At 42.7% G+C, this 16,455-nt stretch overlaps 1 protein-coding gene across 2 annotated transcripts in view; it reads right to left on the bottom strand.

The window, feature by feature from the left end:
• Window positions 1-16,455, bottom strand: part of LOC140104000 (uncharacterized) — a 45,510-nt gene that overhangs the window by 23,036 nt on the left and 6,019 nt on the right. For both annotated transcript variants that reach the window (XM_072127324.1, XM_072127323.1), the window contains 3 exons: window positions 5,690-5,746; window positions 3,490-3,540; window positions 1,489-1,554 (listed from right to left, as the gene is read on the bottom strand). In XM_072127324.1, the coding sequence (XP_071983425.1) occupies window positions 1,489-1,554; window positions 3,490-3,540; window positions 5,690-5,746 (174 nt within the window). The remainder of the gene's footprint in view (window positions 1-1,488; window positions 1,555-3,489; window positions 3,541-5,689; window positions 5,747-16,455) is intronic.

A 16,455-nucleotide genomic window follows, 5' to 3' on the forward strand; every position in this document is an offset into this window, starting at 1 on the left:
TATTCAATACGGTTTATTTAGTTGAAAAGTGTTCGCATACAGTACAAGAAAAAACAGTGTAAAACATTTTTGGTAAAAATGACAGTATGCATCATAACAGCAATGGGACACGCAGGTCCCAATAACGACAAATGTGGATCGGGAGCCTCCGCACGCCGCAAGCAAACTGCAGCGGGGTGGTAACACACCGAACCTACACAGAAAAAACTGACTCCATAGACCAATTATGACAAGCGATGAATAAGAGTAAAAGTGCAACTATAGAGTCAGAAGTAATACATATTAATATGTTTATAACAAATAATGCAGGACCGGCTACACAGTCCTCATAGAACAAATAATAAGGGTAAGGGAACTAAGAGTAAAGGGAGAGGAAGTTAAGTGGGGGGGGGGGGGAGGAAGGGGGAAACAGGGGGAACCAGAAAGGGGTCAAGAGTAGGGAAGACAACATGATGGAATAGGGACACAATACAACTGTCACTCGTCGACGGCTCAGGCGAATAATGCTACATACTCTGGTGTGCCTTTAAACAGGAACCACGGTTGCCAGATTCTAGTGAATTTCTCCATGGTTTGATTTACCTCTGAAAATGCTGGATTTTTTCACATTGAATTTTTATTTTGTTATCCTGAGTACATTTAAGAAACTTGGCTTTGTGGGAATACCCCTTCAAGGGTTTTGTTGCCCTAACATTACACTGAATTGGTTTAGTGAGACATTGAAGTCCTTAAGTTCAATATGTTTCTTTTTTCACTTGAAAATGACCCGACTTACAGGTAATCTATAATCAAAATCAAGCATGGACAAACCAGTGACGTTTACTAATAGATCCAGGAACCGTGACTGTGGTAATCTTCTAATATTTGTTATCCCTGGCCCCCCTCTTTCTTAAATCGACTTTTAAAATCATGCTAATGAAACAGAAGCGCTTTGGGGAGTCCTTCCGTGCTGTAGCTTCACTAGATGTTACACTGTCCCTTGCTCCCTCAGCACTTCCCCATGCTCCTCTAACAACCTGTGAATCTGCAGTAGAGAGGGGCTCCGGTAACGCCCTCCAGAGCCCTTCTGGCTCTTTGGCGTAATTTTAAAAGTCGATTTTGGAAGGAAGGAGGCTGTGGATTACAAATATAATTCAGTTACCACAGTCACAGTGCCTAGATCTTGGAGTAGCTTTCTCTAGTTTAGAGCTTTTGATTTTGATGGAATATTTCCTTTAACTATATAAGGCCAGATGTTTCAGTTGAATTGGGCATGTAAGGGGTAAATTGGCAGTGATAAGAGATATGATGATCATATATAACCATACTGTACATGATCAGGCATATCTCTTGTCACTTCTAATTTACCTATTACAATTTACCCTTTAGATGCCACAGTCACAGAAAGGTGTTGACTGACTGTTACATCTTATGGTCACACACTTACAGTTCTTTCTCACTGATGGCCGCCACAGGGAGTGAAGTTAAAAAAAAAAAAAGAGAACCTACCGCAAACCACGACACAGTGTAGTAAACACTTGACAGAAATTCCCCTGTATTTTGCGAAAGGTTCTCCTATTGGGAGATACAAATTTAAAAATTCAGTATTTACATAATTTACGGTAATCTATTTTGAAGTACAGGCGGTCCCCTACCTAAGGACACTCGACTTACAGACAACTCATAGTTAAAGACGGACCCCTCTGCCCACTGTGACCTCTGGTAAAGCTCTCTCAATGCTTTATTATAGTCCCAAACTGCAATGATCAGCTGTAAGGTGTCTGTAATGAAGTTTTATTGATAATCCTTGGTCCCTTTATAGCAAAAAATTTTGAAACTTCGATTGTCACTGGGGCCAAAAAAAAAAAAATTGTCAAGAACTACAATTATAAAATATACAGTTTCGACTTACATACAAATTCAACTTAAGAACAAACCTATGGACACTATCTTGTATGTAACCCGGGGACTGCCTGTAAATGCAAAAACTTTCAAGACAAAAGACTCACATACAAAAGCAGAACTTTACATTAACAATTTACTGGATTCACTTAAATGTAGGATAATCTCAAATTACAGATTGTTTGTTCTGCTCCATGGAAGCCCCCAAAGTGTGTTATAATGAAACAACAATGTGGACCAACAAACCCCACTAACTGCAATTTAAAAAAAATATTAAAAAGCCCCTAAAAGTTCAAATAGACAGTAAACATAAATAACACAGTCGTTAAAATGGTAGCAATGAAAACATTATCTCATCTTGCAAAAAAATAACACCACCCGCAGCTCCGTACACTGAAGTATGAAAAAGTTATTAGCGGCAGAAGATGGCAAAATGAAAAAAAAATTTTTGTACTGGAGGTTTTAACTTTTTTAAATGTATAAAACCCATATACATTTGGTATCGCCGTGATTGTACCGACCCAAAGAATAAAGTAGACATGTCATTTGGGGCACACAGTTAAAGCCATAAAATCCATAATCCAGCCATAATTGTTGTGAACTGCAATTTGTTACACAGAAAATGAGCCCTCAAACAGCTCCTTACATGGAAAAATAAAAAAAGTTTGAGAATTTTGAAAATGGGGAGTAAAAAATTAAAACTCAAAAACGAAAAAGGGCCTGGATCTTAAGGGGTTAATAGCTTTAAGATATCGATGACTTATACTTGGGGCTCTGAAACCCAGACCTATGCTGGTGAGTAGTTCTACAAAGAATGAAAGTCCAGATCTATTCCTTTTTGTGGTGGTCAGCGCCAGATTTTGCAGTTTAGAAGTAAAACAGGAGCCCTAATAATGTAACATTGATGACTTAAAGAGGTTTTCCCATCTGGGCATTTATATTTAATTTAATTCATTTGCCAAATGTAAACATTTCTTCAATTGGATGTTATTAAAAAAAATGTTCCTGTGTGAAGACAATTTCTCATAAATGTAGCCATGTTGTTCCTTTAGAAACGAGATAGCTTCCTCAGATACGACCACCTCACATTTTGGCAGCGGTGGCCAGACATGCGCTATTGAGCCCTGCCTGACCACATGGGTTCTGCAATCCCACAGAACGGCTGTGGTGTTATGCAGTAACTCCTGGACATTTCATATACAAACACCTTTTGTTTCTTTGTGCAATACCACCAGCAGAGGTGGCCGTATCCAAGGACACAGTCTTGTTTCTAAGGGACCATATGACTGCATTTATGAGAAATTATCTTCACACAGGTAAAAAAATTTTAATGACATCTAATTAAGGAAATGTTTGTATATGGCAGATTAACTAATCTGAATCTGAATGCCCAGATAAGAATACCCCTTTAATACTATTAATTGGTCAGCAACATTGTAAAGGTGAAAAAACCTTTTAAAGTGTAATACAATTCAACAACTTTGTTTGGAATAATATATATCTTACGGTATCCTTAGCCTTACCGTATGGAGTATACTTTGGAAAGTGCACCATCAGCTTAACTTTTCCTATTTCAATCTTATTCAGTTAATATCTATATTAACTTACTAATGTTTGACCTGTGTGAAGTAAGTCATCCAAGGTGCAACCAACATATGTCTGTTGAGGAAGTAGAAGGAGGAAACAATTATAAACAATATATTTGTCTTTAGACATATATATATATATATATATAGATATACCATAATCTACAAGGTGAAGAGTCAAGAAGGCATGAGGTCTAGCTTTGAGTTCACTTCACTAAAATGTGTCATGAAATGACACTGTTATGAGTTTCCTTATATTCAGTAAATCATATGAAGAAAGTAGGGTTTCCCAACTTTTTCCGTTTTGCGACGAATTCTGCTGGGATTTTTGTGCACGCGATCGTATTTCGGCGCAATTGCGGCGGCTTTCACGTGACAGAAGTCGGGGGCGTGGCTGTCGGAAAACCTGATGGATTTGGAAATTGTGTCACAAAATCAATCACTCACATGCACCAGGAATAGGATGGTGAACTCCAGCGGACCTCGGTGGACCTCGGCACAGCAGTGACACCTGGTGGACATTGGGCGCATGACCTTAGTGGATCGCCGGAAGACCCAAATCCTCGTCGCTGGACGCGCCGCTGGAATGCGACAGGACCGGGTAAGTAAATGTGCCCCATTATCTTTATTTTATAGATTACTCCAATTACGGCGATACCTGATTTATATAATTTTTTATATATTTTTACAATTTTACTGGAAAAAAACGAATGTAGAGAAAATCTCTTATCACCATCTTTTGGGAAACATAACTTTAATACTTTTTGGATGACAGAGCTGGTTTAGGGCTTATTTTTTACCTGTTGAGTTGCCCTTTGCAGTGGTACCATTTTGGTGCACATAAAGTTTTTTTGATCACTTTTTGGAACATTTTTGTAAAGGGATTTTATGAAAAATGAACATTTTTGGCCAGTTTTTCATGTTTTGTTTTTACAGCGTTCACCAAGTAGGTCCAATAATGTTACTGATTTACTGTACAGATTGTTATGGATCTTGGAGAGGATTGTGCAGCCCTGGGGCACTGGCAGACCCTGGGACTGCCTTTAGAGCTGCGGACTCTCCCGGGTAAATGCCACCGTTGTCTAAATCACTTAACATGCATGCCCCTTGCATGCCGCGGTCAGGTGTGACCGCTTTGTGCAAGGGGTTAACACCTCAGATCGCGAGTGGTCACATCGTGGGTGTCAGCTGTAATATCCGTTTGGCAGCCGGTGCCAGAAGTGGGACGTAGCACTATGTCACTTTGCAGCAAATCCCTGCCTCCCATGACGTAGTACTACGTCCAGTGTCAGAAAGGGGTCAAGTGACTTTGAGAGGCCTACATAACAGTAAAACCCCTTAAATTATGCCATTCTGGTTCAGGGTTTTTAGCCTTTTTTTCCCCGTCCATTCACCATAAAATAAAAATAATATATTATCTTTATTCTATGTGTCACCACAATTACGGCAATACTCCATTTTATGGTTAACTTTTGCAGAATATATTGCAGAACTCATTTTGTGAAAAATTCACTTGTTTTTGCATCCCCATACATTAATGGGCATAACATTTTTTGTTTTAGGGCTTGGTTTTGTGGGACAAGTTGTACTTTTTTATTGGTAATATGTTGGGGTAAATGTTATTTTTTGATCACTTCTTATCCTGTTTTTATAAGGTCAGAGGTAAAAATAAAATTTTTATACAATTTTTTTTTTACAGCGTTCACCGTACAGGTTCAGTGACCGTTTTATTTTATGTTGTATTTAATTTTTAAATGGGATAGGGCATCAGGGGACCTTTTATATTTTTTAAATAATTTTCTTATTTGCACTTTTTTTATTTTTAAACTTTTTTTGACTTTTTATTTTGACCCAGGGTGGGACATCATTTGATCACATGTTCAGTGTTATATACTGAAAAACTAATGTATTGCGGCATATTACATCATCAGCCTGTGCATTCTGCATAAGCTGACAGCAGCACTGTTATATTGTGCTTTCAGCATGATCCTAACAGGTTTCTATGAAGGCAGCCCTGGGGACCTTCAATGGACCTAAGACCTGCCGTAGAAATGATCATCCCTGTAATGCCCTATAATCACCTGGGTTCATGGTAGCATCATGGTTTTGCAAATACCTGCACCTTATGATGTACAGTTATGTCAGGGTACGGGAAGGGGTTAAACTTGTAAATGGTAAACATTGCCTTTACTGTGAGGACACCAGAAAATTACATTTCTTACCAGAGTCTCAACGTATGCTATTGAAGCTTTCTTGAAATTGTCATCATTCTCATGAGACTGTGGAAAATAAATAAAAATGATATAAATAGAAAGTTAACATACAGTATATGTATTTCAGCGCATTACTTAGTAACATATTAATCTATGAATCCCTTAATGACCAGGCCCTTTTTTGTTTTGCATTTCCATTTTTCACTCCCTACCTTCAAAACTCTATAACTTTTTTATTTTTCCACTTTTTTTTTATTTAGTATTCAATGTTGTGTACTGGGAAATGAGAAAAAAAATTCCAAATGCAGAGAAATTGATGATATACGCATTTGCACCGTTTTCTTGTGGGCTGGGATTTTACGGCTTTCGCTGTGTGCCACAAATGACATGTCTACATTATTCTTTGGGTCGGTGCAATCACGGGGATACCAAATTTGGATAGTTTTTATAATGTTTTCTTACATTTACAAAAATTAAAACCTCCTACAAAAAATAAAATAATTTTGCCATCTTCTGGCGCTAATAACTTTTTCATACTTTGGTGTACGAAGCGGTGGGTGGGTTTTTTTTGTGACTTTTGCTGATGTTTTCAATGCTTCTATTTTTAGGACTGTATGGCCTTTTGATAATTTTTTATAGAATTTTTTATATTTTTCAAAATGGCAAAAAAGTGCACTATTTTCCATTACGGGGTTAAATACAGTGAAAAACCATTATTATATTTTGATAGATCGGGCATTTTCAGACACAGCGGTACCTAACGTGTTTATGATTTTTACTGTTTATTTATATCGGTCCTAGGTAAAGGGGAGTGAAATTTTTTTCTTAACTTTTTCTAGGTTGTCTGATTGATCCTACCATATATTGCCAGACTACAGTATGGCAGTTTATAGGGATTTTCCTCCTCATTCAGTACAATGTGGGAATAAAATGAGACAGCCTCAGTTCTTCGGAAGACTTGAGGCTGTCATAGCAAGCGATCTCCGCCCCACCTCCCCCCAATTACATCATGGGTAGCGATGATCTACGCCAAGATGGCGGCGCCCATCTTTTTGAAGCCACTATCCAGCTTTGCTTCCGGCAATGGATGGGTCCACACCCGCGATCGTTGCTAGCATCAATTGCAGCAAAGACTTACCATCTATGGAAAGTACTCAGCCCGTGAGCCCTCTCTATACAGCCACAGCTCACCTTTGACGTACTATTACGTCACGCATCGTTAATGGGTTAATATAGTGAAAGATTTTTTGCAACATTGAATTTATTTATATCACAGGCAAAGTAGGATTATAATAAAAGAGAGAAGCTTTATAGATAACACCCTGACCTATAATTGCATCACTACTGACAATAGATGATGTCACAGCTTATCTCCTCCCCTCCCTGTACAATGACGTCTATATAGATATAACTGACCTATCATTACATCTCTACTGACAATAGATGATGTCACAGCTTATCTCCTCCACCTCCCTGTACAATGACCTCTATATAGATAACACTGACCCATCATTACATCACTACTGACAATAGATGATGTCACAGCTTATCTCCTCCCCCTCCCTGTACAATGACCTCTATATAGATAACACTGACCCATCATTACATCACTACTGACAATACATGATGTCACAGCTTATCTCCTCCCCCTCCCTGTACAATAACCTCTATACAGGTAACACTGACCCATCATTACATCACTACTGACAATAGATGATGTCACAGCTTATCTCCTCCCCTCCTCCCTGTACAATGACCTCTATATAGATAACACTGACCCATCATTACATCACTACTGACAATAGATGATGTCACAGCTTATCTCCTCCCCTCCCTGTACAATGACGTCTATATAGATATCACTGACCTATCATTACATCTCTACTGACAATAGATGATGTCACAGCTTATCTCCTCCCCCTGCACAATGACTTCTATATAGATAGCACCCTGACCTATAATTGCATCACTACTGACAATAGATGATGTCACAGCTTATCTCCTCCCCTTCCCTGTACAATGACCTCTATATAGATAACACCCTGACCTATAATTGCATCACTACTGACAATAAATGATGTGGGTAATTGTCATTTGATTTATAACATTTCATTGGGTTTCAACTAGTGTGATGGTTCATAGATATACGGTGGAGACTTTGGTATTGATTGTTTGGGGATTTTCTTATGCTGTACCTTGTAATCCATCTGATGATTGAAACCTGAGTACCTATGAGGATTTTGTTGTCAGCGCCCATGATTTATCTGTATTTTTTATATGTTGCCTTTCCATGTATGTACACACTGTCCGTGTTTTTTTGCTTTTAGTGTCTCTTTTTTAATGGGGTATTTTAAATCAGATTTATTTGTGTGATGTAAATATGAATATATTGTGTAATAAAGACTTGTTTTCATTCCAATAAGTCTTGCTGATTCATGCTTTTTTTTGTGGAGATATGCTAGGATTTATTTCAGTAACTCTGTCTGCAGTTTAGAGTCATTCATGCATAGCTGTTTCTTTCAGTTTACTCCACACACACACACAAGTTAGCAATCAGCTGATACTATACAGTGAATATCACAGCCTGTAAAATGCCAAACAGCTGTTATTATACAGTGAATGTCGGCTGGCAGAGAGACAGCAGTGAATCATTAGCGAGTGAACAGAATAGCCTTCAAGTTAGCAATCAGCTGTCATTATACAGTGAATATAATAGCCTGCAATATAGCTAACAACTAGTATATTATACCTGCAAGAAAGCCAATAGCTATTATATTATACCTGCAAGATAGCTAACAGCTAGTATATTATACCTGCAAGATAGCTAACAGCTAGTACAGGGGTCGGGAACCTATGGCTCGCGAGCCAGATATGGCTCTTTTGATGGCCGCATCTGGCTCGCAGCCGGGGCTCCAATCCAGGGGCTTAACTACAGCCGGCTGTACTTATGCCCCTGGATGTATTCGGCAGAGCAGCGCAGGGTCCGCGGGGTTAATTCGGGGGCGGCGCCTCCCTCTCCTTCCCTGCAGCAGTCTCCTCCCTGTGTGAGAGGGAAGGGAGGAGACTGTCTGCCTGCAGCCAATCCCGGGGCTGGATGTAGCAGCTCGGGAGATTCATACAGGAGACCAGAGAGCTGCACACTCCAGAGACATGAAGGAGAAGGAGTCAGCAGCCCAGAATCAGCCAGAGTTAAGTGCTCCCTCCCCCCAGTGTCTCCTCACACTCTGCCTTAACCCCTTAGTGTCCTGTGTGCAGGAGCAGCTAAGAAGCTCCTGAGTGTCCCTTACAGACCCATCTGCATCAGCCCCTCATATCTTCCCCCACCACTGCATTTCTACATTAATGTGAGGTTATGCAGCAGCTCAGACACGTTGGCATCTGTATAGGGATGTTCTGCATTGGTTGGCGTCTGTATAGGGATATTCTGCAGCGGTTGGCGTCTGTATAGGGATGTTCTGCAGCGGTTGGAGTCTGTATGGGGATGTTCTGCAGCGGTTGGAGTCTGTAAAGGGATGTTCTGCATTGGTTGGCGTCTGTATAGGGATGTTCTGCAGCAGTTGGCGTCTGTATAGGGATGTTCTGCAGCGGTTGGAGTCTGTAAAGGGATGTTCTGCATTGGTTGGCGTCTGTATAGGGATGTTCTGCAGCGGTTGGAGTCTGTATGGGGATGTTCTGCAGCGGCTGTCGTCTGTATAGGGATGTTCTGCATTGGTTGGCGTCTGTATAGGGATGTTCTGCAGCGGTTGGCGTCTGTATAGGGATGTTCTGCAGCGGCTGTCGTCTGTAAAGGGATGTTCTGCATTGGTTGGCGTCTGTATAGGGATGTTCTGCTGCGGTTGGCTCGTGTATAGGGATGTTCTGCATTGGTTGGCGTCTGTACAGGGATGTTCTGCTGCGGTTGGCGTCTGTATAGGGATGTTCTGCTGCGGTTGGCGTCTGTATGGGGATGTTCTGCAGCGGCTGTCGTCTGTATAGGGATGTTCTGCAGCGGCTGTCGTCTGTATAGGGATGGTCTGCAGCGGTTGGCGTCTGTATAGGGATGTTCTGCATTGGTTGGCGTTTGTATAGGGATGTTCTGCAGCGGTTGGCGTCTGTATAGGGATGTTCTGCAGCGGCTGTCGTCTGTAAAGGGATGTTCTGCATTGGTTGGCGTCTGTATAGGGATGTTCTGCAGCGGTTGGCGTCTGTATGGGGATGTACTGCAGCGGCTGTCGTCTGTATAGGGATGTTCTGCATTGGTTGGCGTCTGTATAGGGATGTTCTGCAGCGGCTGTCGTCTGTATAGGGATGTTCTGCAGCGGTTGGCGTCTGTATAGGGATGTTCTGCAGCGGTTGGCGTCTGTATAGGGATGTTCTGCATTGGTTGGCGTCTGTATAGGGATGTTCTGCTGCGGTTGGCTCGTGTATAGGGATGTTCTGCATTGGTTGGCGTCTGTATAGGGATGTTCTGCATTGGTTGGCGTCTGTATGGGGATGTACTGCAGCGGCTGTCGTCTGTATAGGGATGTTCTGCATTGGTTGGCGTCTGTATAGGGATGTTCTGCAGCGGCTGTCGTCTGTATAGGGATGTTCTGCAGCGGTTGGCGTCTGTATGGGGATGTTCTGCAGCGGTTGGCGTCTGTTTGGGGATGTTCTGCAGCGGCTGTCGTCTGTATAGGGATGTTCTGCAGCGGCTGTCGTCTGTATAGGGATGTTCTGCATTGGTTGGCGTCTGTATAGGGATGTTCTGCAGCGGTTGGCGTCTGTATGGGGATGTACTGCAGCGGCTGTCGTCTGTATAGGTATGTTCTGCATTGGTTGGCTTCTGTATAGGGATGTTCTGCAGCGGCTGTCGTCTGTATAGGGATGTTCTGCAGCGGTTGGCGTCTGTATAGGGATGTTCTGCAGCGGTTGGCGTCTGTATGGGGATGTACTGCAGCGGCTGTCGTCTGTATAGGGATGTTCTGCATTGGTTGGCGTCTGTATAGGGATGTTCTGCTGCGGTTGGCTCGTGTATGGGGATGTTCTGCAGCGGTTGGCGTCTGTATAGGGATGTTCTGCATTGGTTGGCGTCTGTACAGGTATGTTCTGCAGCGGTTGGCGTCTGTATAGGGATGTTCTGCAGCGGTTGGCGTCTGTATAGGGATGTTCTGCAGCGGTTGGCGTCTGTATAGGGATGTTCTGCAGCGGTTGGCGTCTGTATGGGGATGTTCTGCTGCGGTTGGCTCGTGTATGGGGATGTTCTGCAGCGGTTGGCGTCTGTATGGGGATGTTCTGCAGCGGTTGGCTCATGTATGGGGATGTTCTGCTGCGGTTGGCTCATGTATAGGGACAAGCGCGAATGTAAATGATCTATTTTTTATTTTACAGGGAATTACCATTGTTTTGGTCCAGTGGAAGCTTAGTACGGGGGGGGGGGGGGGGTTGGGGGTACACTCCTTGCTGTACTAATGACTGCTGGAGCCATTGTCCCTTTAAGCATATTGTATGGCTCTTGCAGAATTATATTTTAAAATATGTGGCGCTTATGGCTCTCTCAGCCAAAAAGGTTCCTGACCCCTGAGCTAGTATATTATACCTGCAAGATAGCTAACAGCTACTATATTATACCTGCAAGATAGCTAACAGCTAGTATATTATACCTGCAAGATAGCTAACAGCTACTATATTATACCTGCAAGATAGCTAACAGCTAGTATATTATACCTGCAAGATAGCCAATAGCTATTATATTATACCTGCAAGATAGCTAATAGCTATTATATTATACTTGCAAGATAGCTAACAGCTAGTATATTATACCTGCAAGATAGCTAATAGCTATTATATTATACCTGCAAGATAGCCAATAGCTATTATACCTGCAAGATAGCTAACAGCTAGTATATTATACCTGCAAGATAGCTAACAGCTATTATATTATACCTGTAAGATAGCTTATAGCTATTATATTATACCTGCAAGATAGCTAATAGCTATTATATTATACCTGCAAGATAGCTTATAGCTATTATATTATACCTGCAAGATAGCCAATAGCTATTATACCTGCAAGATAGCTAACAGCTAGTATATTATACCTGCAAGATAGCCAATAGCTATTATATTATACCTGCAAGATAGCTTATAGGTATTATATCATACCTGCAAGATAGCTAATAGCTATTATATTATACCTGCAAGATAGCTTATAGCTATTATATCATACCTGCAAGATAGCCAATAGCTATTATATTATACCTGCAAGATAGCTTATAGGTATTATATCATACCTGCAAGGTAGCTTATAGGTATTATATCATACCTGCAAGATAGCCAATAGCTATTATATTATACCTGCAAGATAGCTTATAGGTATTATATCATACCTGCAAGGTAGCTTATAGGTATTATATTATACCTGCAAGGTAGCTTATAGGTATTATATTATACCTGCAAGATAGCTAATAGCTATTATATTATACCTGCATGACAGCTAACAGCTGTTTTAATACAGTGAATGTGGGCTGACAGAGAGACAGGGTGAATAACTTGTAACAATAGCGAGTGAACGACTTGCAACATTTTATGGCTATGTGAATAATAATAAAAGTTTTTTTTTTGCCTCAGGCAATATCCCATACACCAGCAACAAAAATTACCATCAGAAAATAAAAATATATCCAAAAAACTTGTGTATCTTACTCTGATGATGTTATATCAAATGGTGCTAATGCACGTGCAGTGCAGTAAATGGTTATGGTTGATCCAGGATGTACTAGCAAAAGCAGCAATTCAGTCTATACTAATGTAGTATGATATATATATATATATATATATATATATATATATATATATATATATATATATATATATATATATATATAATAGTATTAGAGATGAGCGAGCACTAAAATGCTCGGGTACTCGTTATTCGAGACGAACTTTTCCCGATGCTCGAGTGCTCGTCTCGAATAACGAGCCCCATTGAAGTCAATGGGAGACTCAAGCATTTTTCAAGGGGACCAAGGCTCTGCACAGGGAAGCTTGGCCAAACACCTGGGAACCTCAGAAAAGGATGGAAACACCACGGAAATGGACAGGAAACAGCAGGGGCAGCATGCATGGATGCCTCTGAGGCTGCTTAATCGCACCATTATGCCAAAATTATGGGCAACAGCATGGCCATGACAGAGTGACAGAATGAAGCTAGATAGCATCTAAAACATCCAATAATTGACCCTGACCCTATAGGGGACGGCATGCAGAGGCAGCGGCAGCAGCGGCAGGCTAGAGAGTGGCATGGCGACATACCCTAAATGGACTCAGGCTTCAAACCAATGGGTGGCAGAGAGGAACCAAAGGAGGTGAGCAAGAAGCGCTCAAATAATATCGGTACATGATAAAAGTTTGCCAGTATATTTTGTGGATTACACAGCAGGGTGGCGACAAAGTTAACATGGAAGCCATGAAAACAACCCAAAATTCTGCCTGACACAGCTCGTTTGATAAGGGGACCATGTATGGAGGCAGTGAACTAGTAGTAGATTAAAGGTGCTGCAGTTAAAACTATGTTAGTTGGATCTTGGCATGGAGCTGGCGCTCCGCTGCCAGGCGAGCTTTCGCCAATCCAAGCCCCTGTCTCTAGGCTACTCCCCAAACAGCACTTCTAAGAACCTTTTGTATAAGATCAAGTGTAGTAGCGTTCTTATAAGTTTGGGATATGGCGGGTGAGGGGAATGTAAACAGATGCGCAAGAAGCGCATGATGCGCATGGAGCTGGCGCTCCGCTGCCAGGTGAGCTTTCGCCAATCCAAGCCCCTGTCTCTAGGCTACTCCCCAAACAGCACTTCTAAGAACCTTTTGTATAAGATCAAGTGTAGTAGCGTTCTTATAAGTTTGGGATATGGCGGGTGAGGGGAATGTAAACAGATGCGCAAGAAGCGCTGAAATAATATCGGTAAATGATAAAAGTTTGCCAGTATATTTTGTGGATTACACAGCAGGGTGCGACAAAGTTAACAAGTTTGATGTGGAATGCCCTGTAATAGCTCTTGGGCGGTGTGCCTTTTATCGCCTAGGCTCAGCAGTTTGAGCACCGCCTGCTGTCGCTTAGCGACGGCACTGCTGCTGTGCCTAGAGCTACCGACTGATGGCGCCATGGCCACGGATGGTAATTCGGAGGAGGAGGAGGTGGAGGAGGGGTGGGAGGAGGAGGTATACTAGGCCTTTGAGACCTGGACCGAGGTAGGCACCGCAATTCTCTGCGTCGGCAGTATATGACCAGCCCCAGGGTCAGACTCGGTCCCAGCCTGCACCAAGTTAAGTGTAGTAGCGTTCTTATAAGTTTGGGATATGGCGGGTGAGGGGAATGTAAACAGATGCGCAAGAAGCGCATGATGCGCATGGAGCTGGCGCTCCGCTGCCAGGCGAGCTTTCGCCAATCCAAGCCCCTGTCTCTAGGCTACTCCCCAAACAGCACTTCTAAGAACCTTTTGTATAAGATCAAGTGTAGTAGCGTTCTTATAAGTTTAGGATATGGCGGGTGAGGGGAATGTAAACAGATGCGCAAGAAGCGCTGAAATAATATTGGTAAATGATAAAAGTTTGCCAGTATATTTTGTGGATAACACAGCAGGGTGGCGACAAAGTTAACAACTTTGATGTGGAATCCATGAAAACAACCCAAATTTCTGCCTGACACACCTCGTTTGATAAGGGGACGATGTATGGAGGCAGCTATATGGACGACTTTTGGAGGTAGCAATGGAGACAACGTGTGGAGGCTGCTATGGAGACAATTTAATTTGGATAGTGCCTGTATGTGGCAGTCCAAAAAAGTTTTCAAACCAGAGGAGCAGGTAGGTGGCCCTCCAGAAAAATGAAATAGATTGAGTGCCTGTATGTGGCAGTCCAAAAAAGTTTTCAAACCAGAGGAGCAGGTAGGTGGCCCTCCAGAAAAATGGAATAGATTGAGTGCCTGTATGTGGCAGTCCAAAAAAGTTTTCAAACCAGAGGAGCAGGTAGGTGGCCCTCCAGAAAAATTGAATAGATTGAGTGCCTGTATGTGGCAGTCCAAAAAACTTTTCAAACCAGAGGAGCAGGTAGGTGGCCCTCCAGTAAAATGGAAGAGATTGAGTGCCTGTATGTGGCAGTCCAAAAAAGTTTTCAAACCAGAGGAGCAGGTAGGTGGCCCTCCAGAAAAATGGAATAGATTGAGTGCCTGTATGTGGCAGTCCAAAAAAGTTTTCAAACCAGAGGAGCAGGTAGGTGGCCCTCCAGAAAAATGGAATAGATTGAGTGCCTGTATGTGGCAGTCCAAAAAAGTTTTCAAACCAGAGGAGCAGGTAGGTGGCCCTCCAGAAAAATTGAATAGATTGAGTGCCTGTATGTGGCAGTCCAAAAAACTTTTCAAACCAGAGGAGCAGGTAGGTGGCCCTCCAGTAAAATGGAAGAGATTGAGTGCCTGTATGTGGCAGTCCAAAAAAGTTTTCAAACCAGAGGAGCAGGTAGGTGGCCCTCCAGAAAAATTAAATAGATTGAGTGCCTGTATGTGGCACTCCCAAAAATTGGTTAAAACAGAGGACCGGGTAGGTGGCCCTCCAGGAAAATTAAATGCATAAAGTACTATAGCTAGAGCCAGTGGGCCCTGTCAAAAAATAGCCAGTTTCCTCTGCTTTAGTGTACAAAGAGGAGGAGAAGGAGGAAAATGAGGAGGAGGAGGAGTGCATAAATTATTCAGGTTGAGCTTCCTTCACCTGGTGGAGATTGGAAATTATGAGAAATCCAGGCTTTATTCATCTTAATAAGCGTCAGCCTGTCAGCGCTGTCAGTCGACAGGCGTGTACGCTTATCGGTGATGATGCCACCAGCTGCACTGAAAACCCGCTCTGACAACACGCTAGCGGCAGGGCAGGCAAGAACCTCCAAGGCGTACAGCGCCAGTTCGTGCCACATGTCCAGCTTTGAAACCCAGTAGTTGTAGGGAGCTGTGTGATCATTTAGGACGATGGTATGGTCAGCTACGTACTCCCTCACCATCTTTCTGTAAAGATCAGCCCTACTCTGCCGAGACTGGGGACAGGTGACAGTGTCTTGCTGGGGTGACATAAAGCTGGCAAAAGCCTTGTAAAGCGTACCCTTGCCAGTGCTGGACAAGCTGCCTGCTCGCCTACTCTCCCTCGCTACTTGTCCCGCAGAACTACGCACTCTGCCGCTAGCGCTGTCAGAAGGGAAATAGTGTTTCAGCTTGTGCACCCGGGCCTGCTGGTATTCATGCATTCTCACACTCCTTTCCTCTCCAGGGATGAGAGTGGAAAGATTTTGCTTGTACCGTGGGTCCAGGAGAGTGAATACCCAGTAATCGGTGCTGGAATAAATTCTTTGAACGCGAGGGTCACGGGATAGGCAGCCTAGCATGAAATCTGCCATATGCGCCAGAGTACCAACGCGTAAGAATTCACTCCCCTCACTGGCCTGACTGTCCATTTCCTCCTCCTCCAACTCCTCTTCTTCTGCCCATACACGCTGAACAGTGAAGGACTGAACAATGGTCCCCTCTTGTGTCTCGCCAACATTCTCCTCCTCTTCCTCCTCATCCTCCTCCACCTCCACCTCCTCCGATATGTGCTGAGAAACAGACCTAAGGGTGCTTTGGCTATCAACAAGGGAATCTTCTTCCCCCGTCTCTTGTGAAGAGTGCAAAGCTTCCGACTTCATGCTGATCAGAGAGTTTTTCAACAGGCCAAGCAGCGGGATGGTGAGGCTGATGATGGCGGCATCGCCACTGACCATCTGTGTTGACTCCTCAAAGTTAC

Source organism: Engystomops pustulosus, chromosome 10 (genome assembly GCF_040894005.1).
Source record: "Engystomops pustulosus chromosome 10, aEngPut4.maternal, whole genome shotgun sequence".
Classification (NCBI taxonomy): domain Eukaryota; kingdom Metazoa; phylum Chordata; class Amphibia; order Anura; family Leptodactylidae; genus Engystomops; species Engystomops pustulosus.